General features: G+C 33.1%; 1 protein-coding gene across 1 annotated transcript in view; it reads right to left on the bottom strand.

Moving 5' to 3' along the window:
* LOC143252963 (integrin alpha-PS2-like) overlaps window positions 1-23,769 on the bottom strand; it is a 107,513-nt gene that overhangs the window by 24,297 nt on the left and 59,447 nt on the right. Inside the window, exons 10-16 of the mRNA XM_076505916.1 lie at window positions 15,764-15,866; window positions 15,290-15,392; window positions 11,472-11,572; window positions 10,544-10,637; window positions 9,651-9,696; window positions 9,385-9,489; window positions 7,538-7,593 (exon numbers count right to left, since the gene is read on the bottom strand). Of these exons, the coding sequence (XP_076362031.1) occupies window positions 7,538-7,593; window positions 9,385-9,489; window positions 9,651-9,696; window positions 10,544-10,637; window positions 11,472-11,572; window positions 15,290-15,392; window positions 15,764-15,866 (608 nt within the window). The remainder of the gene's footprint in view (window positions 1-7,537; window positions 7,594-9,384; window positions 9,490-9,650; window positions 9,697-10,543; window positions 10,638-11,471; window positions 11,573-15,289; window positions 15,393-15,763; window positions 15,867-23,769) is intronic.

The following is a 23,769-nucleotide window of genomic DNA, read 5'->3' as shown; positions in this document are numbered from 1 at the left end:
GTTCATGATACTCAGTGTACAAATTCTGGACTGGAGAAGTACAAAAAGTTACTTGCAGAGCTGAAGCCCCGATGATAAATAGGATCCAACATCTTCACGACCGAGGTCCTGGCAGAGCCATAGACCAGAGATCCATAATCCAGTTTCATGTTAATGAGGGCACAATAGATTTTCGGCATAGAACATCAATCTACACTCCAAGAGGTGGAAGGGATGGCACCGAGAATGTTCAGTGCACTTGATGCACAGCTGCTTGATGTGTGGAAGTTCAGGATCAGGGTGAATACTCTGTTGGTGGCAAAAGTGCATGCAAACGGTTTTAGAGAGAAAAAAGGTAAAACCATTTGCTGTGGTCTACTTCAGTAAATGATTAAGGGTGGTCTGTAGCTGCTGCTTAATAAACTTCATGCTCGATGACTGACACAAGATGTGGAAGTCATCGACATAAGACCGTTTGCAACTGTAGGGGGAGTTGTTCAGTTATGGCATTAAGCTTTATACTGAAAATTGTGACACTCAAAACACACCCTTGAAGAACTATAAGTTCCTGTAGGAAAGAAGAGGAAAATGTCGAACCCACATGAACTTGGAACTGCCAGTCCATTAAAATGTTTTAATAAAAATGGGTAGATGGCTATGCATTCCATATGAGTGGAGGTTTCGCAAAATGCCGTACCTCCACTTAGTATGGTAAGTTTCTCAAGCTTAAGGAATACTGACATAATACGTTGTTGTTTGAGAAAGGCTTCTCTGTTCAATGTTTCAATTGAATCGGGTGGTCCACAGTGGAGCATTGTCGTTACAACCTACATTTGTTGGGCTAGTGGAGGATTTTCGATTCAAGGAGCCAAACAAGATGATCAGTAACCATTCTCTTTAAGATCTTGCTGAGACAGCTCGTCAAAGCAATTGGACGATAGTTTCAATGTTTCTTGAGATCATTCCCAGGCTTAGAAAAAGGGAGGACAGTAGCTCAGGGCCAAGAATCAACAAAAACATTCTACTGCCAGATTCAGTTAAAAACAATCAGAAAAATAGCAAGAGTGACAGGAGATAAATGGTGCAGCATCTCATATTGAGAATTATCAGGTTGACCGATGTACTGCCAGAATGATGAAGAGTAAGCTTGAGTTCTACCAGTGTAAAAGGCCGATTATACTCATAGAGATAATGACCCAAAGGAAAGTAGTGATTGCTCTACCCGAGTCTTAGTGCCGAGAGTATCGACAATGCTCTGACCATCAGCAACTTCTTGGCCATTGGAGAACAAGATCAAAAGAAGGCAGAAGTATATTGCCCAATGAACTTCCGAATCTTGTCCCATATTAACTTTGGAACTGGTGGTAGAAGAGATGTTAGTTATGAACTTAATCCAAGATTCCTTTTGGCTTCGACGTCTTTCCTGATAAGTATGTGCATAGGTCTGCTGGGAAGTGATGCAGTTTGAAAGTGTGAAATACCTGTGAAGAGTATCCCAGGCCCGTGTTTGAGCCTTCCATGCCATGTAGCAGGCAGGATTCTACCACAGACAAGGATGTTATGGAAAACATGTCAAGGTTTTAGGAATAGACTGAGTAGCTGCTTGGATAATACAATCAGTTACTGCTGCCACACAGTTGTCTGTCGATGGCTTACAGACGATGACAGCATCAAGTTCAGCGATAGCACTGAAATAGGGTCAGTTTGCTTGATCCAGCTTACATCAGGGCACGCGGGTCGGTTGGCATCAACCACAGCCAGTCAAAATTATAGAAGAATGATCACTGCCTCATGGAACAAAAGTACAAAAGTAAGAGGGTAAGAGCCACAACAAATAACACAGTGAAGCTCCATTTCACACTCGTAGGCATCATGGTCCTTGCCACCACAACGAACACACATTAACAATACAACACGATGTCTTTAAGTAACTGAACTGCTCATACTGGAAACATTCGAGAGGGTTTGGAATATACTAATGATGATGATGTTGATGATACTAATGAAGTTGATGATGATGATGATGATAATGATGATGATGATACTAATGATGATGATGATACTAATGATGATGATGATACTAATGATGATGATGATGATGATACTAATGATGATGATGATGAATACTAATGATGATGATACTAATTATGATGATGATACTAATGATGATGATGATGATGGCTGTACCTTGAAAATTAGATAACTTTCCTTGATGGTGGCAGTTGGACGTGGTGATGTGAACGTACAAATTAGGACATTGGTTGGCAGTATAATTCTATATTTGTGAGTGGAGATATGCCTCACTGCAGAAACTCCTTCTTTAAAGAAGCCAGGGAGGATCACTAACTCGGGAATGCTCTTCAAGTCCCTCTCAATAATAACTCCTCATGATGAATTCAAAGTAACATGGTGAGTAACCTTAATGCAAAAGGAGTTCATTGTGTTTTGGAGTAGATGTTTCCACCAAGATGTCCCCAGAACATAGCTTTTGACTGACTTAGGAGAGCCAGTAAGCTCCTCTAGTCCCTTGTGAATAAAAAAGGGAGACGTTTGTCCCTAAACATTTGTCTGATAGAGAATGTAATGTCAGAAAATGAGGTACAGGTGTCGAATAAGTTGAAGATTGCTGTTCAGAATCTTCAAGATGTGGTCGTTTATCTATTGTCTGTTTTAAATTATTTTATTTTTATTTTGAGTAGGGGGATCTATAATAAAGAAAAAAAATATTTCTGTGTCCACTCTCCTCACCCACCATGTAGCCCTACGAGGGAACGCATTACAATGCCAAACAAGGATACTGCATAAATGGCAGGGTTTCGTGACCACTATACCCAAACACTATCATCAGACACTAGTACTCTGTTGACCCTAACCCAAGTGGACCAGCTGATTTACTCTCGGGGGGCATCTGGTCCACTTGGTTAGGGTCAACAGAGTACTAGTGTTGGTTGTTCTCAATGGTGTGTTAGGGTTGGACCCCTCAACCACCAGGAGCACGGATCGCCACGCACCGTAAACACGTGAATGGATGTTTAGATCCCAGAGGAAATAAACTGAACGAACAAAATCTTCACTGAGAGGGATCCACACTGAGGGGAATGGCACGAATACAAGTTCAAAGAGGTATGAGACCTATTCTATTTTGATGCATATTTGTTACATTAGATGATTTATTACAGATGAATTATTCTACTTTCAGACTATTTCAAGAAACGGGAGGAAATATATTCTGGAATATTGTACTCAAAACTTTTAATTTTTGCTATCTTATTAATATATGTTTCAACTATTTAATACTGATACATAAAGTGGAAAAGTTTACTCCTATTCACGAATTTCCGCAAAAGGAGTACTTACCTCCTATATTATCAATTTTCTAATCCCTATAGTTTTAGCTTTTATATTATTTTGTTATATTGTCCCTCTGTATTATATACTACGAACACCCATGCTCTCACTTATGTAAGACGAATTCATATCTATTTAAAGCAATGTAGGCTGTGACTGGAGAAACACCAGTTTCGGCTACTTCATTAGAATCTTAATTAACTTTGCTGTGATTCACAGTAACTGGCGAACCAGCAAAATATTCTTCTTGTTTCCAGAGTAATCAAGCGACCCTACCATAAAAAGAGAAGAACTACATTTGTAATTCTAAAAACCCACAAGTCAGAGCAAAGAAGAATATGTTATAACAAGTCAACCACACTATATTTAAGACATAACTGGTAGATACTGGTCTTCCCTTATAGTCAGTCTGTTGACCAATTCTTGCATTTCAAAAGGTCCTTTACACTTCAGGGTGAGTTTGTTGTTAGCTGTGAGTAACAGAACCAAAACCTTCTGTTCGACCTTAAAATGTCAGTCGTTGGCCTTCTATTCATAATGCTTCTAAGCGCTTTAGCTACATACAAACTTTCTTAAGTGAGTTAACATGTTCCCTCCATTCAGTTTCTGCGGTTTAACACATACTAATACGTGTTCTTCACTTCTGACTTTTCCTCTCCTGTCCATAGCTCTTTCAATATTTACATCTGATTTCGTAGTGCTTTTCATACAGTAACATTAAGGTGAAGATTCTGTACTTACTTAAGGGACGTCTAGAAAGCAATAAGACTTGTTCTAATCTTGATGCTCATGTCACATCTTCTTCAAATGCCCTTTAAGACACTATTGACTCTCTCACAAATTCTATTGCATATGAGTTTGTATGGGGTGGTAAAGAACTGCTTAGTCCTGATGAATTGTAAACCTCTTGCATCAGTTCTAAAGTAAACTGGGGCTCTCTGTCACTTAAGTCTTCTTTTGGAAAGCCTACTCTACAGAACACTTCTATGAGAGCTTCTCCAGCTCTCTTTATCTCTATCTTCAGCAATGCACTGTCGCATAGTTGACTACTGTCAGCATGTACTAGTTGTCCTTCTCAGATACACGTACTACTGATCCAAAAATTCCACAATTACACTGCTAAATGTCTCTTCTATGAGAAATGTATCACTCAGTAACACCTTGGCTACCTTTCCTCTAGGTACCGTCCTTTTGCAAATGTCATATGATCCATAGAATATGGTCACATTTCTGATGATCCCCTGATAATGGAAGTTACTGGTGATTCTGTCTGTTATCTTCTTTGCTTCTAGATGTGCTTTTACTTATGAGCCATCTTCATCAGTTGAGTCTAGTATTCTGTTAGTACAATGGCATATTTAAATTCCTGATAATAATTGTCTTGATACATATAGTACAGCACTCCCTTAAGGTACTCTAATCTGTAACTCATTTTCTCCTTTGTCTTGAGCTTGACGTACTACCATGCACTGTCCCAAAATTTCTATACTGAAGGGTCTTTTTCTGTTTCCTTCTGTTCCTCTAGAACTACATTCGGGATGCCACCTTTCAAGACTTGCAGGGGCTTGCTGCATTGGTTTCCTTCATTTGCTACAGCTCTTGTGTTGAATGCAGTTGTCTCACCAGTTTTCTTTCTGTGTAGTTTCTCCAAACTTCTACTGCCTAGTATATCATTCATCATCAAGCCTTAGAGTGGAGTGTCTACCTTTATTCTTGAAATGAGAAACTTTCTCATTGTCTCCCCAATCATCATACACCTATGTCCTTGCCCATCATCTGGTCATCATATATAAGACTGCTTCTCATATCTTCTGTTCTGTATCAGGTGTCTCATAGGACTTTCGCTTTCTTGTCCCCGACATAGCCTTCACCTGCTGTAGTTTGTTGGCACCTCTTGATGTTTGTCTCGTGCTCTGATCACAAAAGGCTCTGTTGATCCATTTCATAGATTGAGTTGACCATCAGTCATGCACTGTTTAGTCATGATGAAAGCATTTTTTTCTTCTGTTGAATCTGACGAACAAACTCTGTTCTGTTTCTCATGGGAATAACATCCATTGTGATAGTCACTTTTTTCTTGTTTCGTTCTAACACTATCTTTGCAGAAAACTTCAATTAAATTATGTTGAAATTTCTACTGCTGCTCTTTGGTGACATTTTGTCACTCACAGTCTGGCCCATTTTATAATAAGCATGTCGTCTCTTCTCCCTTTTGCCTGCTGACCTTTTACTTTTGGTTGCATCCTGCTTTTAGATTTTAACGATGACTGGTTATTCTTATAACTGTCAGTTATACTCCATCCACGAGCTTCTATATACTGCTCTGTTATCGTGATTATCTCGTCCACGTATTTTGTTGCTCTCTCTTTTAGGAACAATGACATATCAGTGGAGCACATAATTATGAAATATTCACATATTAGTAGATATATTAGTCCTTCAAAACTATATTCTCAGTTAACCATGTCAGTCCACCTTGTGAAGCATTATTGTAGACATGCTACAAACTGAAATACAGATTCTCCAGTGTTAGGTTCGACTTCTCTGAACTTCTAGAGAAAATTTTCCTCTGTAAGTTCTTCTTCGGCTTCGAGGCTTCTTCACAAGACCAAAAATTATGTGGAACTGGTTGAGGCTCTGGTAAAGAACTACGGCAAAATGGGCTGCAGGATGTCCCTGAAAGTCCATATCCTTGACTTTCATCTTGATAAATTCAAGAAAAACATGGGAGCATACTCAGAGGAGCAATGCGAGCACTTCCACCAAGATATACTAGACTTTGAATGCCGCTACCAAGGAGCGTATAACGAAAATATGATGGGAGACTATATTTATGGGTTGATACGTGAAAGTGATTTACATTACAGTCGCAAATCGCGAAAAACTACTCACTTCTTAACATTTTTGTATAACTTTAGTATAAATACATGTAAATCTTGATTCATATGTTGTTTTATTAAGACCTTATGTAAATGAAAATGTAAAAATGCCCATTTTTACATATAAAATAAGCTAATTTCTAACTTTCATTATCCAGGTCACAAAAGCAAAGTTTAGAGGGAATAATGGCCATTTTCTGTACTTTAACAACATAAGCAATTAAGAAATAAAACAAAATTTGTGTTAGAAATTGTGTAATTTTAGCATTTTTGACTGATTATTTGCCTTAATATGTAACAGATTTTAATAACTTTTATATGTGATTAGAGTATCCCATAAAACACTTTTTTAAATGTCCTAATAGTTATGATCCACATAATTTCATTACGTGAATCGTAACTAAGCTATTAAGACTAAAATTGGTGAGCTTGAATAAAAACAATGACATTGCATCAACGGCCTTTTCGTTAAAGGAAAATGTATTTGGAACTACCTAATACGTACTGTTAGGGTATTAAGATATGCACAGAACTATAGCACTTGAATAACCATGGCAATACCTCAGACTTGACTAAAAGTCTGGTTATACAACTAAAGTAATAGAAATAACTGCAAAAATTGAGCATGATGTTGAGTTAGCAATGCCAAAAAGTAGAGAAAACAGGTGGGAATAAATACAAAAATCCAGAACAATATAAGTACTCCATAGCTCTGGACTATTGTTAAGGTAACATTAAAGAACTCACGCCTTCAGCTTCACCTCAACTCACTACATTTGCATATAATCGACTGCATTACAGACTAGGGTCATGTCGATTAATATGAAGGACACAATACAGATCCTAGGCCATGAATTATGATACCACGCATACATACATAGTTATCTGGTTCGGCTCTACTGAAAAATTAAGGAAAAGCAGACTGCTATATGATATATTGTTTTGATTGTTAAGAAACTGGTGTTGAAACTCAGAATTCAATAAAATGTACACAGACCTTGTATTTGTATAAATACTTTACCTCTTTGATACCTTGAATATCAATTTAGTTTATTTTTTATTTATTTGCTTATTTTTACAGAAGTTGTTTTACCATATATCATGTTTGCACAATGAAAAGTCAGAAACGGTCGTTATATATGAAAACTTTGTGCTACTGTCTATCGACCAGAAATGAAACTGTTATTTATGGATCATGGAAAAATATATGCTTATCAACCGAAATCACTGCTAAGTTGTAGTTTTCCTTTTATTATTACCGTTTACTTTTCAAGTGGTCTTCTATTCTATACAAGTAAAAATAAAGTGTTCTCAAATTAAACATTACTCACGTAGTTCAGAGGGCACGCTTGTTCCATTATACTGAAGACAAACAGAAACAACGACACTGAAAAAAGTACAAACATAGCAGTTTGGACTGAATACGTATAATCATGACAACAAAAGAAAATATCCAAATAACAGTAAATGGACTGACTATTTAAGAAAGTACAACGCTTTTATTTACTAACTGCCCATTTTAAATGCAACGAGCTTTTACATATGTGTGTGTGTGTGTGTGTGTATGTATACATATATAATATCTTTAAATTTGCGTAGAAAATAAAAGCTGCTAAATAAGGGCAAATTTACATACTTAAATCACTGCCAGGCAGAAGTAGAACAAACACTTTAATTAAGATACATGTGTGAAAGATTAGAAGAGAAAGAAAGGTTGTGGGTGGCTACAGGGGCATAGATCCGGGGGGGATGGGTGATATACATCCCCCTTTCAATTTAGGTGGGGGGTATGGTGCATACAATCATCCCCCCTACAGTTTGGTCTATTGAATTGCTTTATTGCATCACAGGCTTACAAATTGTTTGTTTGTTCTTGTGATTCTCGTGTTCTTACCAATCGAATTACATAATTAGGCCTAGATGTAGGCTTTTTCAGTTGCCGAAATGTTCATCTTTAATATAGGCGTGTTTCTAAGCTTTTCGATCTAAGCGATAGTTCGTAAGTATCAGTCAGTAGGCCTACGAATATATTCAAGTATCGTTGCAACAAGATTACTCTGAGACTGCATGTTTACAGCTTTCAGGTTCACGTAATCAGAGATTACCAATTTGCAAATTGAACAGTCCACATAAGTGGTTGCAAAAATAATCCCCTCCATCGGGTGTAAAAAATCTACGCCCCTGGGTGGTTATGCAAATGATTATTTAGTTTATTGCAAATTTACGCTAGCTGTTGCCGTCCATAAATGTGAATTGCTGATCAAACGAAAACACCTTGCTGACAGTACTCACTGTGAAATATTGGGATACTCGTTTTACTAACGCATAATGGGGCTAACCATAGCATAATAACGCTCCTACGGCTGAAAGGACGAGTATGTTCGGCGCCAGGTTTCGATCCCACAAAGCTTACAGATTGCTTGTAAAGTTCCCTAACCAGTGGACCATCAATAAAAAATATTCTAACTGTAGCTCATCTATTGTAATGTTAAATAAACAAATACTTTGGTTGGTAAATAAAGTGATAGTTGTAAATGAGTGATAGTTATAAATAAGGTGATAATTATATATAAAGTGATAGTTATAAATTAAATAAACAATGAGTTACGTTTTATCTGTATGAGTTAAAAGTTAAATAAAAGGTTTGAGGTTTGGAATATGGCTGTGCAGTTTATTTTCATAAAATATTATTTTTGTTTTCTAAGTAATGGGAAAAGAACCATACCAGATAAACAGTTGCGACATATGAATAGCTGGTGTATAAAGTTACCCATTAACTTATATGGGTTTACAAATAATGTAATGAGAAACTTCATACATCAGTCTTTTGCAAAGGACATTGTTTATAAGACGAAATTACTTGGATATGACAAACTTGGAGGGGTGAATAGCCAAAGTAGTGGGGATGGTTACTGTGTTTTAAATTGGCACATACATGGGAGGAGATCGAATATCAGTTGAACAGCCTCTGCTTTAACGGCACTGTTGGCTATGGCCCAACTGTTACACCGCAAACTGTCGTTGTTCATCTTATGTATGAAGTGTATATACTACTAATTTTGATGAAGAATATTACGTGAGTGCATAATTAAAAATAAATTTTAATCTTCTATTAGGATATCATATTAAAAGACAAGATAACTAATAATCGAGATAAACAAAAGAAACTGTTCTGTACCAAGACACCCCTGTTCCATCAGAGAGGCTACAAATTTGTTCGTCCAGGTTGATAGAATTTGGGTCAATCATTAAATTGAGAAACAAATTCACCACGGGCCTAGATCTGTAAAGCAATAAATAGCATATTAAAATAAATATGACCAGATGTTAAATAGTAAGTTGTATAATGTATCAACTAATCAGAAAGTTTTTAAGAGTATAGTGGCAAAAGTTTGGAAGATTTTTATAAACAAAATCCTAGCTTAAGAAAAGATAGTACCATACCTGAAAAAGATAGCTCGATTTGATTCGTAAGCCCCAACAAGAAGATCTAATAATAAAGAAATTAATATATTAATCATAATTTATTTTTACTTGTAAGAAATCATTTATATTCGCTAATTTGTTACCTAAGATAAAAATATTCACACATTGCATTTTCCATAGAAGCATGTTTGGTTTCTGCCTACTTATATCTAAGAGTGAATAAAAAGTATCTATTTATTTATTTTCTCTTGCAGACGCTATAGCGTTTGTTTTTATTTGTTTTGCTTTTCCCCAACTAGGGAAACCAGAATGAAAAGCACACTTACTAACACGAATACTAGTTTTTTAGTGAGTATCATAGATAGAAACATAACAAAGTTAATTTAACACTCTTCGTTTAATCCATTACTTACATGGCAACAAATGAATGAATATGTTAATATTTATTGGATACGTTTTGTAATGTTTGTTTGTTTCATATAAAAAAGAAAGAATAGTGCAAAATGTGTAAATTTTTTGCATCTTACATGTTATTTATAACATGTAAAGCAATGTATTTGTCCTATATTCCTTTCAATTCATGTTTGTCTTTATTTGAAAGGAAATGTGAATATTTTACTTACAGATATTAGCATTTGTGATAACACTCCTGTCTTTTAAGAAATATAAAACAAGAGCTGTTATTTTACTTTACACGTTTACCTAAGTCTTCCTCTATGTGCCAAGCAAACTGAAAAACAAAAGACGAAATTCACCTATTTATGCTCATTAAAATAAGTCCATGAAAAAAGGAAAAATGCATCATTTTATTTAAGAAAATGTATTTAATATAGTTTTTACTTTCTAATGGAGTAAAGATGAATCATTTAAAAATGTTTATTTGTAAAAATAAAACAAAATACCTCACTCACCAGGATATTGGTTTTCATCCATGTCCATGCCGCCTGAAAGAGAAAACCCAAACGTTGATAATCCAGTATCACCAATGTCTTCAGCTCTTATAATCTGAGAAAAAAAGAATATTTAAGCATAGTTTACTGAAAGTTTTTTGAGAGTATTACTATACATATCAATTTATCTTTACTCAGAAAAGAAAGTATGTGTGCGAAATATTTTTGTCGTAAATACAAGACAATGTATCTATAAGAAACCATGATTTCATAGAAGATTGTTTGCTAGTACTTGTATTACAACATTGGGATTATGACTCATAAAAATGGATTATTGAAAACTAGGACGTAAAAATGTGGCAATATGACTTGCTAACGAAACATAACATAAAAAGTTCTCTGAAATCAAGTCGCACAAACATAGCTAAAACATTAAAACGTGATTGCAAAGTCGTGGAGTAACAAATTTTTATTACAAAGAAGAAAACTAACTGCTACTCACGAACATTTAGAACTCGATGTTTGTATCCAAAGTACGCTAGGAGATTAAAAAGTGCTCACAAAAACAGATAAATTAATTATTTTCTTCTTAGCACATTTCCTTTATTACTGTTCTTTTGAATGTTCAGTAAAAATATTATTTTTCTTCAAAATTCATACTATGATTATATCTTGATTAAAGATAACCGTAAACGTGTACCATGTCTAAACAAATCAAAGTTGTTCAGTGTATGGGTACTCCAAATGTTTGTTGTGGAGACTGTAGTCCCTTTGAGCCCCTCTCTCGTCAAGCCTGTATACTAAGAATGTGTCGTGAGTTTATTGGAATGTTTTATAATTTCAAGTATCTCATTCTCAATAGAGTTTTATATCATTTCCAAAGAATTATTATAACATAATAAATTTAAGTCATATTATGTATTATTCTGAATAATGATATCAGATCTACCTGCGAGGGTTTAATGGACTTTATGCCATTACGGCTTCCACGAAAAATGTAAACTATTCCACGATCCTTCTCTCCAGCATAAGGTGCTCCGACAGCAAAATCTGAAAGACAAAAAATATCATAACATGCTATTGGAATTTGTTCTAAACTATGGATAAAATTGTCTTTATTAGTTAAAAATATCATCATAATGTCTCACTATGTTCTTTAAAGTAGATACATAATCTACATTTTAGTATTAATTTACTTTCTCTAACGATAAAGGGGATAGACTAATGTTGCTACAAGTATTACATACAAAAGGTTGGTTTTCTCTAAAAGCGACACAATTTTCTTTAAAACCCTTCAACAATTCCGATATAAAACTGTTGCTTGTTTCATTTTTAATGATATTCATAAACTACAAAATATTTTTTCGTCCTCATTGTTTTGTGATATGATTATATTATAAGCTATATCTCACTGTAGTTTCACATTTAGATCGGGTTCATATTTTAAAAATCAGTTTGTTTTTTAGTCTGAACCGCAAACATTATTTTGTGATTTGTTGTGCTATACTTGATTATAAGTCCAGCATGTCCGTTTTCTCACTGATATGTGAATATTAGTGACCACTATGCAAACTATCTGGAGTAATGGGATGATAAGTTGTTACAAAGTGTGTTTGCTTGTATAAAAGTAGTCATCTATTGGGTGATAGTGTCCCAGGTCAATTTTTCATTTGAAAATTCATTCTAGTTGCAGTATTTAATCCAAATAATTTACAGACCTGAAGAACGGTTTTAGGAAATTTATTTTTACCTAACTTACAAAACCAGTTAAAGTAAGAAATGCGTTACTCTACTCATTTAGCTTGATTAACAGATTCTTCTTTGCGCATAATTCCTGTTTATTGTTGGCTCTAGGGGTTCATAACACTCAGACAATATACGAGGGTCGCGGGTTTGAATTCCCATCACACCAAACATACTCGCCCTTTCAGCCGTGAAGGCGTTATAATGTGACTGTCAATCGCACTATTCGTTGGTAAAAGAGTAGTCCAAGAGCTGGCGGTGGGTGATGATAACTAGCTGCCTTTCCTCTAGTCTTACACTGCTAATTTATGGACGGCTAGCGCAGATAGCCCTCGTGTAGCTTTGCGCGAAATTCAAACACAAACAAGCTTCTTGAGAATGACAAATCTAAACTGGTACTTTGGCTGTTAGCCATCTAGTGGTTGAAACAATATAACCTAAAAAAAGGTTCAGTACCTTTGTATTTACATACCACATAAAAGGTTTTATAGGAAAGTATGCTATCTTTTTATCCGAAAATATATTATAATCTATATACATATTAACTCAACTTGAAGGTATACTTAATAACATAGTCTACTTAACCAATTTCTGATAATAATCGCCTATTTTCAGTTTATGATAGGAAAAAGTAATGCTTTGTTTTGCTAAATGCCAAATATATGTTATTTAAATAATTATGAATAACCTGATTCATAAGTCTGTTCCTTCATAATGTATAGTTCCTTCTAGTCATACATTGGTTTACAAAGACTCTATCGAATCCTGCGTTATAAACCTCTAAAAATATTCTTTTTTTATTTCATGTGAAAACTCATAACTGTTTTTATGATATATTTGTTCCTAATTAGCGGTTACAGCAACTTAACTAAAAACCCAGTTAGATCATAAATATATGTGCCTATAACAGATAGTATCGGTCTAAATGGACATACATCCTTATGAATTTTATGAGTGCTGCTTGTTTATACTTTATGGTATTCATTACCCGTTATTATTTTTTATGATCTTAATAAATATTATTGCAATTTACTATATCTTGTTTTGGTTGGATCTTTATCTAGCTCCAAAAATTAGTATTATCATTTAGATTTTTTTAAAGATTTTATTAATAAAATCAGTATTGTTAAGAATAACGGCATTATTTCCTTTATCCGACTTTATAATACAAATATCCTCATTAGTTCATAATCTGTTTAAAATACAAAATTCTTTTATCTATATATGTAGGTTTTCTTTCAGATCTTTAAATGTTAAACAATGTCAATGCAATGTCCTATCTTGAATTCTTATGTTATCAAATAATTTATTGTTTTCCTACCACATTGTTTGCTGAGGCAGCTGATCATAGTTCGACAATCTTCATATTTAAGACTACTGGTAGAATAGCAAATTTTAAAAATGGGCCAGAACCCGCTTTTTACATTATATAAACCATGATTGGAGAAATTAAACTTATTTTATGCAGAAGTTCTATGAATATATCTGTTACATTTTTAAGCTATCATTTCTTTCCCTGTGTTTATTTATAGATTTATACTTTAACAAGATGATCATAATTTAACTTACTAACTTGCTTTATTAATAATGACAACTTTTCATTAAATTGTTATTTGATTATTGTATCAGATTTGAGTTTTTGTTTCATTTCAAAATTTAACAATCTCTTTTAAAATTGTAAGTATTCTCTTGAACATCAAAACTGTGACATAGATACTTCGGAATTAAGAAATATGGTGTTTTGCAACATTGTTCAAAAAATCTAGATCCAACTTATCTTTGTAATATCCAGAACGTAACTGTTCTTAGTTAAAGTAATCAATTGTAACATTCTTGTTTTTCTGCATATGGAGAAAGTAAAACGAATATATCTTGGTACAATAAGTGCTCTATTGCTAGTATTTATAAAGCTAATTTAGAAGTGTAGACATTATAGACATTGTTGAATTAGAATATAACTAATTATAAATAAAAAAACAATTATTTCTCACAAATCACAAGTTATGCTTCACTTGACATACTGTAGTATCCTTATCTAAGAAAGAATATTATCCTACTAAAAATGGTTTAGAGTAGGACTACAAGGACAATTCCTGGGAGGTTAGTGCTGTCTTAGTGGATAGGCTAAGATTTCTTCACTTATTTTCTCATGATAAAAACAAAAGGCACGAAGTGATATTACTGAGATTTATATCACTATCCGGGAAGTCAGAGGAATGTCCTTCTCTGATTTCCTTAAGCTATATTTTAAAGATTCTGGGCCGAGAAGACAGTTAGACTCCAGCCAAGATAGTTTTTCTTTCCTTCGTACAGTAATGAAGGACAGCACTCACAGGAGTTTAAGAAAAAAATAGATAATTTCCCGAAAAGTAAAGCTTGGAGCTAGATATTTACATTTATAAAGAGAAGGTGGACAGCTTTAAAGGACCTAATTGTTTTTGTTGTTCGAAGTTTATGTCATGTTAAATCATATTTATTAATATACAAAAGGTCAATTTCTGACTGTACTGACCATAATTAAGATTTGACGAAAGTATTCACTTAAAGCAGGCAGGTTATAAAAGAATTATATTGAAACATATATGTCTACCAGAAAGAAAGGGTATAAGAAATCCCAGTGGTAAAGATATGGCCGAAGAAAATAAATATATTAATATAACGTAATGATGAAAAAATCAAATCCTAAACCTTCAAAATAATACTATGTTGCCTACAATGTATACTTATTAAACAAGAACTGTGTTTTGGATTTTTAATGAACACTGTAATTCATATCTTAGAGAAAGTCGAAACAGCAATCCACTCTTAATAATCAATGTTACAAGGCCGAGATAAGTAGTACATTATTGTAATATATTCTATTATTTTTAAATTTTGAACTGAAGAAATGCTGTAAAAATGTATTCAATTCGCCAACTGTGAAGCATAATTTTTACATCATATGTAGTATGTACTGTACACTCATAATATTACTCTTATAATCCAAGTTATTCTTATTAAGAGCAAGCATGTTACTAAACTCACCTTGATATCCATCCCTGTCTATATCACCTAGTGAAGATAACGCCATGCCAAATCGACCTTTAGTGTACGTTCCATCCAAGTAACTTCTGTTTTTCATCTGGTGCTATAATTTAATTAATACTGTCTAATAAACCATGTTTGTATATCATAAACGCGTATTAAAATTAACGGGAAGGCTATTTTAAGAAAATCTGGTATATTCTTTAACACACATTTTCTAGTAAACTATCATAATAGGTGAATATTTGTGAAATATTTTTAGATACACGACACTCTTATATTATAGTTTCATGTATACGGTATTTATATGCAAGACGTATATCAACAATATATATTTGTAACTTAAGAAATCAATTTGTTTTGGTGATACTCAATGAGTGTATTTATGTTAGGTGCCGCACTAGTTACGAATTAATTGTAATTTCTAACTGACAACTGAATAGCCATAATTTAGAAACAACACTTCGATCATACCTCTGCAGTTTGAAAGAATATATACACACGTCCTTCTTCGTAACTTCTACTTTTAGAAGTAAAATCAGAATATAGTGGTGCCCCCACGATAACATCATCCAGCCTATATAATTATGATAATTCATTTTGGTTAAAAAAAAACAAAAAGGCTTTCTAGTCATAGCGCATTCTATCTATCTATATAGTTTTTACACATTTACAAAGAAATATGAATGCAAGTAAACAAAATCAGAAATAAAAATGTCTTACAACTTTTCTCTTTTCCACTCGTAAATTGTTCAGTTACAATAACTTTCTGAGAATGTACTGTAATATACAGAAAGATAAACTGGAAAATAATGTACAGATATAAACATATATTACATTAATTAAAAACTGAATATTTAATGTATCCAACAGTTTTGAAATTTCCATTAAACAAACTATATTATTGTTTTGTTTTATTGTGTGGTTTGCAGAAGAAACTTGTGTGTCCCATCTGAATAAAAATAATAGTAGAGAAATACCGAGTTCAACATTTTATCGTCGTTGTAAATTCACTGTGACCCTTAAGTGGTTCATAAATAATAATAATAGTTTATCTAAATATTCATATATATACGGGAATAAAAGTGAATGGGAAACTACAGATGTGTTAAGTGATTTTAGGTAAATGTTTGTAGAAACTATATCACAGTAAAGTCTAGTCATATGCTAAATACAAGGAAGAACCTTTTACAACAGATTAAAAACACTGATTGAAATTAAATCGATACTATTCACTTAAATACCAGTAAAATATCTTGATGCATCTTCGGTAGAGTATTGAGATTTGGGCACATTCAAAATTGCTCTTAGTATTACTTAGTTAATCTCATCATACTGAATCGATAAATTCTGAAATTTTATCATCAAGACATTCAACAAAAACTCATTTATCTGCTACACTGTATAAGATAATGAAATTTGAGTTTGAAAGAATAGTTCAGGTTCATAAAAAAATTAAATATATGTGACCACTAAGGATTTTAACTGTTTGGAATAAATGAACTAATCATGGCATCAAAAAAACGGATATGGTAAATTAAAAGTTTGATATCTACAATCTTTCCTGCAAAAAACATGAGTAAAGCTCTTCATGTAATGATACTTTTCGTCGTTATAGAGAATTATTATACTGATGTAATTTCTTAGAAATATTGAGTCATTACACTCAAGATTAATAACTTTTAACAGTCTCTTGCGATTTCCCTCCAGTTTTTTTTTAAAGACAAATCTATATATATCGTAAGTAGCTGAACTCTAATGAAAAGCTATGTCGATGCTAAAAGCTCTTCTTAAAATGCAAATTCCCTTTGAAGTACGAAGCAACTACTCACTTCAATCTAGATACACGTTATCAGACATTAAACAATGCTTGTATGATAAATGTCCAAAGCTGAAATGTTCGACATTTTACCAAAGGCTCTTAGTTCAATTCGTTAAAATTTGGATTGCTGGAATTTACTGTGTAAAACAGCCATTGACTAGGAGTTATAGAGGACAAAACAATTTCCTTGATTTCTAAAATGGTAAATCTCATAATGTTCAAGAGCAAACTTAAGCAATGGATGTCCTTTCTTGAGCTACAGTGATATACAAATAAAAACAATAAGATTCCCTAAATAAACCTTTAGTATTTTTATTTCTTAAGAAAGATTTAAGACAGAAGAACTTTCTCATGTCAAACTACATAAGAAAATGAAAACTTTTATATGAGGTTAATAGTACTAGATTATAAAATAAAATATGTCTTTTTAAGCAATAATGTTAGATAAATGTTTAAATATTGGGTTCATCCTCTAGTGATTATAAGTCTAGGAAAGAAAAATAGGCTAATTTGTAAAGATACATACCTTCTCCCTTTATGAGCTACTAAGGCAAGATTTTCAGTTCTATTTAATATCATTTTGTAATTAAAAGAGAAATTTTACCTTGTAAAATTTTAGGGCAGTATTATTTCTTCCTTGAGGTTATGTCTGAGTATTAAAGAATTCTCAAACCAAAGGCGTAGGGAATATCCTATCTGCACATAATATAATAAAAACCCTGATGACAATCGATACTACTTGAATATGAAATCAAGTTGAAGATAAGATAAAGGTGCTAAAACGCACAAAGTCCTAGTTTTCGTTACCATTCGCAAAGACCGTTCGTGAGAAAGGTAAACTATCACTCAGTGGATGTTTCTGATAACTTTGTCCTTACAAATATTTTACTAAGCCAGTACCATTCGGAACATTTAAACAGAGAGAAAACTTGTCAGACTAGAAACGAAAAAGACATCCTAAAATTCACAAAAAATCAGTATAAAAGATCAGAAATTATAAATCTTGCAAACGACAAAAGAAACATTTTGAAAACATTTCGAAACAGTAATGATCTTATACAATAAAACTTTAAAACACGGTTAACAGGTTTGGATAAAACAAAAAGGCAAACCTGCAGTAAAACATAAATGGAAAAAATATGTTTCCTGCATTTCAGACGTTCCTATTGTTTATGTTTATTTGTTTTGAATTTCGCGCAAAGCTACTCGAGAGCTATCTGCGCTAGCCGTCCCTAATTTAGCAGTGTAAGACTAGAGGGAGGGCAGCTAGTCATCACCACCCACCGCCAACGTTTGGGCTACTCTTTTACCAACGAATAGTGGGATTGACCGTCACATTATAACGCCCCCACAGTTGAAAGGGGGAGCATGTTTGGTGTGACCGGGATTCGAACCCGCGACCCTCGGATTACGAGTCGAACGCCTTAACACGCTTGGCCATGCCGGGCCTAGACATTCCTCATAATCACACAAAGAAAATTGAAACAGAAGCCAATCTAATTCAAAGTACGTATGTTAAATGGAAATGACACGAACATGTGTTGTCTTAAGATAAACAATTTCAATCACTCAGCTAATTATCTTATACTGAAATAACTTAGTTTTGGAAAATTAGAGCTTTGATATAACCTTCACGACAAGAAACGATATTTTAAAGTGTTGAGACAATATAAGCACATTGCTTACGGGAAACAGTAATCCTTCAAGAGATATTCAAAAGGGTTTAGAATAAAACATGAAACACAATCAATACCAAACTGTAGGTTTACCTTTCATTTTCGATAAGTCATGAAGTTCGCAAGACCATACGTAAATATAGTTGCCCAAACAAACTAGACTGTAAGCTAAGAATTCTTGTACTGAAATCAAACTTTATCTCTGTTTGAACCTGGGATAAATGGTAAAGTTTGTTGAAGAGGAGTTAGAGGTTATTATGCATTGAAAAAAACATTGTTCTGCTTGTAACATTTGCCACTTCAGTCATATTGTTATGACAAACTTGATATTCATAAATATTGTAAAAAACATACTACAAGTTTGTCATGTTAGTCGTACTGTCGTGATAAATACCATATAAACATTGCTTCAAGCAAACAGACAAGCTCCCCCCCAGTGACATAGCGGAATGTCTACAGACTTACAACGCTATAAACCGGGTTTCGATACCCTAGTGGGCGGAGAACAGATAGCCAATAGTTCAGCTTTGTGCTTAACTATAATCAAACAAATAAGCAAACAAACTGATAAAAATGCATTTTAGAAATTTCCTTGCTCTTTGTTGAATTTCGCGTAAAACATTTCGAGGGTCATTTGCACTAATCTTCCTTAATTTAGAAGTGACAGACTGGGGAAAAGGTATTAACCAAACCCACACTTCTCTTTTTGACCTACTCTTTACCAACGAATAATGGGTTTTATCATTAAATTGGAATGTATCCAGAGATTAAAGGACATATATGTTCGGCTTGTGTTTTTTTCGATCCCACGACCCGCAGATCGTGACGTTAGCACCCTAACCACCAGGCCATGAGACCTATAAAGCAAGAAAGCAACATGTATGTAGCATATATTGATTTTATCATTGATTTTGACTGTTTATAGCATTAAATGAAATAGCTTATGTATTCAAATAAACTTCGAACTATTGAATACATTAATTGTTAATAGGTGATTGAATCAGCACTATAAAACAATAATGAATTAAATATCACATTACCATTATCACTTAAGGTTGAAGACTTACTGTCATAGCTGATAATATCTCTGGCTTTTGAAATATCCCGTATCTGTTAGACAAAATTAAAACGTTGAGTTCATATACAGTTCTTACTCCCAACCTTCTACCTTTTTCTGGAAGATTTATTCAAGTGTCACAAGAGAACGCTGAGACAAGCCCAGCTAGTTGAAGCTAGTTTTTCCATCTCTGTATACCGAACAAAATTATTTTCAAGAATGCTAGAATGCTACTAATTACTTTTAAATAAAAGCGATTAATACTCTCATTATTTTATTTTTTATAAGATATTTTCTTTAATCGATAATTTAGTCTTTAAAATATTTTTGTATTTATTAAAAAATAGTTAGGTATTTATTTATTTGCATGTATTTATAGTAGTTATCCTTCAGTTTTTAATAATAGAATATTATTTATGAAAAAATTATAATTATTACACACTATTAAAAACCTTATTAGTTGAAATATAATAATACCTTTTAACATGTAACAGATTTACTCTTGTAAATTTATTTTAATGCAAACCCCCAGCGATACAGCTGCATGTCTGCGGACTCACACTCCTAAAAACGGGGTCGGAATACCCGTGGTGGGCAGAGAACAGACAGCCAATTGTATAGTTTTGTGCTTAATTACAAACAAACGTTTTAGTGCCTACGCTTATTTTTGTATAGTTTTCACTTTCCATGTAACATATTTTCTTGACTGTGTATTGCACAAGTCGCGCCTGTTCTCGAGATTTGTAGAGGATTATTAAGCTTAGGAATCAACAATGTACCATGTGTGTATGTAATACCAGTGACTGACACTATTGTTGCCAAGCGAATCTTGGTGAACGTTCTAGAGTCTCGCAGCTAGCGAGAGACAGAAGAAGAGTATTACACTGCACAACAATTTTTTTTTGAAAAGTTTTTGCTGATTGTGATAGGTACCTGGTGGGTATGCACAAATATAGTTTTGGTCTTGCTTCATCACTTAGGAACTCTGAAAAATACACAGTTAACTGTTTAACGGCAATAACGTATTTAATTGCGTTTATGTTTCTAATACGCTATTAAATTCAACATAAGTAAAAGTGTTTTGCTCCTGATTTTCGTTTGTATTCAATGTCCGGTGCATCACGTTGCAGTGTTCAAAACTAGTCAGAAAGCATTGACGGATACCAGTTGCCCTTATATCGTTTTTCCTTGTAGCAATGTCCTGGTCAAACTGAAGATTTCGATGAAACGGTACGTGATGGGCAAATTTGGATGTGATTTTCGTGATCAGCAGCCAAAAATCTATAAGGAATACCCAACAGTGTTCAAGAAGCAAAAACTTTGTTGTGCAGTTTTATTATTGGACAGCTACAGTCAGAGTGCTATAAGTCTTGGAAGCTATAATTGTGATTAACACCTATTAATCAGAAAACTAGGCTGAGTGAGGCCAGGTGGTTAAGGCTCTCGACTCGTAATTTGAGGGCTGCGGGTTCAAATCCCAGTCACACCAAACATGCTCGTCCTTTCAGTATTTGGGGCTTTATAATGTTACGGTGAATCTCACTATTCGTTGGTGGTGGGGGGTGATGACTAGCTGCTTTTCCTCTTGTCTTACACTGCTAATTTAGGGACGACTAGCGCAGATAGCCCTCATGTAGCTTTGCGCGAAAGCCAAAAACAAACATATGTAAAATAAGGGAACTAGCAGTTTCTGAAGAATCTAAATATTACTAAACTGTAATGTTATTTTTAATAATCCAAAACTAGTTATTCTAATTATTTGGTTCGGTTCCCCTCGGTGGGCTGAGCAGATAGCTCGATGTGTATTTGCTAGAAGAAAAACACACACATTCTAATTATTTGAAGACCATGTTTTTATCTTTTCAAAAACGGCATTTAGAATATTGTTAAGTACTATGAGGAAGGATTTAATAGCTATATTTAAAGTATTAATAATTAATTTGAATTTCTAGGGATTTTTATACAAGTTCAGATTTCCATATAAAAATGATAAATTCGTACAATAACCTGCATGGATATTCCAGTTTTAAACTGCCTTCTTTAAATTAGTAATAACTTTATGTCTCTAAATATCACTTTTAGTAAAAGGTACTTGTAGTATTTAATTTCATTAAGTAAAATTTGTTCATATAATTTTTTATACACAAAGCCAAAATTACAACCAGCTTTATCAGACGGGTTAATAATAAATTGATTTTGAATTTATTTTATTTTTAAAGACATTGTAAGAAAAATATACTTTATATCGAGAGAAGCTTAGGTTCTTAGTCGATTCTTTATGGAATTAATAAAATATGATTTCCATTAAAAAATAAAACATGGAAGATAAAAGGATTGTTTACTTATTTTAAATATATATATATATACCAATATTTTTCTCTAAGTCAGTGGTTCAGCGGTATGTATGCGGACTTCTCTGGTGGGCAGAGCAGAGATAACCCATTTTGTAGCTTTGTGATTAACTTCAAATAAAATACTCTAGGTATTTTAAGATTTCGCAATTTTTCTATGTTTTAAAATTCTATATTTAAAATCTTAAAGTTGACTGTTATTCTTTATCTTTAACAATTTCTACGTTTCCTGTAAGTATATGATTATGAAAGATAACTTAAAAAAATATTATTATTACAGTTACAATGTAAGTTTTAATTTTTATTTGATTAACTTCTTCAATTGATTTTTATAGTTTAAGAAAATAGGACCTACAGATTTATTACGTTTAAAACTGACTATGGGTTGAAATGGTTTTATAGGAAAATGCCTTCCTGAATACTTTTATGGATTAAGCAAGGTAAATATAAATCATCACAATCTTTATGTTTAAAATCATTTACTATATAACATTCCTCTCTTTTTCTTTGGTGAAAGGGGTATAAGTATACAATTTAATTTTAATCTAAATTTCATTAGATCTATAACTAAATCTTTAACATGGTTTAATTCAATTATTACAAATTTCTTCACATGAGCATACATGTAAGGAGCAAAATCTAAATTTTCTCAGGAACGTTCAAAATATTTTTTCATATATCTTTAAAATAAACATCATACAGGAATCTTTCTTATAACTTCTACAGTTTATTTTGAAAATTTTTATTTAATCCAGAGAGTAAAGAGCTTTTCCATTCAAAATCATATATTTTCCTCTTTCTGTTAATAAATCTGTATTTTTTCAAGTTAAAAAAATATATTCAGAAATGAAACGCTTTCGCAAAATATTTCATGTCATTTGGTAGATAATGTTTTGCTCTAATAGATGGTGTGTTTGATTTTCATATGTCTTTAATTTTTGCTTTCATTTTCAGCTCATTAAATGGAATGTCAAGTGGACAAAATCGAGCATTTTCGACACCATCTGCTTTTCGCATTTAATTTCTTGCAATTTCGTTTAAAACAATGCATACTATATACCTAGGTATTACATGAAATAAAGTATCATAATAAATGTTTTGGGTGTAATGTGTTCATGCATTGAAGTATTGTATAGTCTTGTATGTAATGCTTGAATGAAATTATTTAAAAACGCTCACGAATTATTCCTCAACCTAATACTTATTTTTACATTATTTAGTGAATATTTATTTAAATGATTTGTTTCATTTCATTGAGGAAAAAAAACCTCATTACTTTGCACTCTGTGTAGATTAATGCTTAGATGTCAAGGATCAATTTTTTTCTACATCTTTAAGGCCATATATTCCATAAGGTAATAAATAAATTGCGCGGCAATGGTCAGTTGCAAATTCTCTTTGTTAACCTGAAGATTACCTAAGAAGGTCGAAACGTTGTTCTCTGCTTTATTTTGGTAAAAGTGTTAATACCCATACCAGCCGTCCTGAGATACAGGTTAAACATTAGGAACTTTTGCAAGTAAATTTTTTATGTTGTTCTAGCGTATTGGAATTAACTGGTGAATAGCTAGCTC

The sequence above is a fragment of the Tachypleus tridentatus genome, chromosome 6 (genome assembly GCF_004210375.1).
Source record: "Tachypleus tridentatus isolate NWPU-2018 chromosome 6, ASM421037v1, whole genome shotgun sequence".
Lineage (NCBI taxonomy): Eukaryota > Metazoa > Arthropoda > Merostomata > Xiphosura > Limulidae > Tachypleus > Tachypleus tridentatus.
This window is presented reverse-complemented; position numbering and strand designations above follow the sequence as displayed.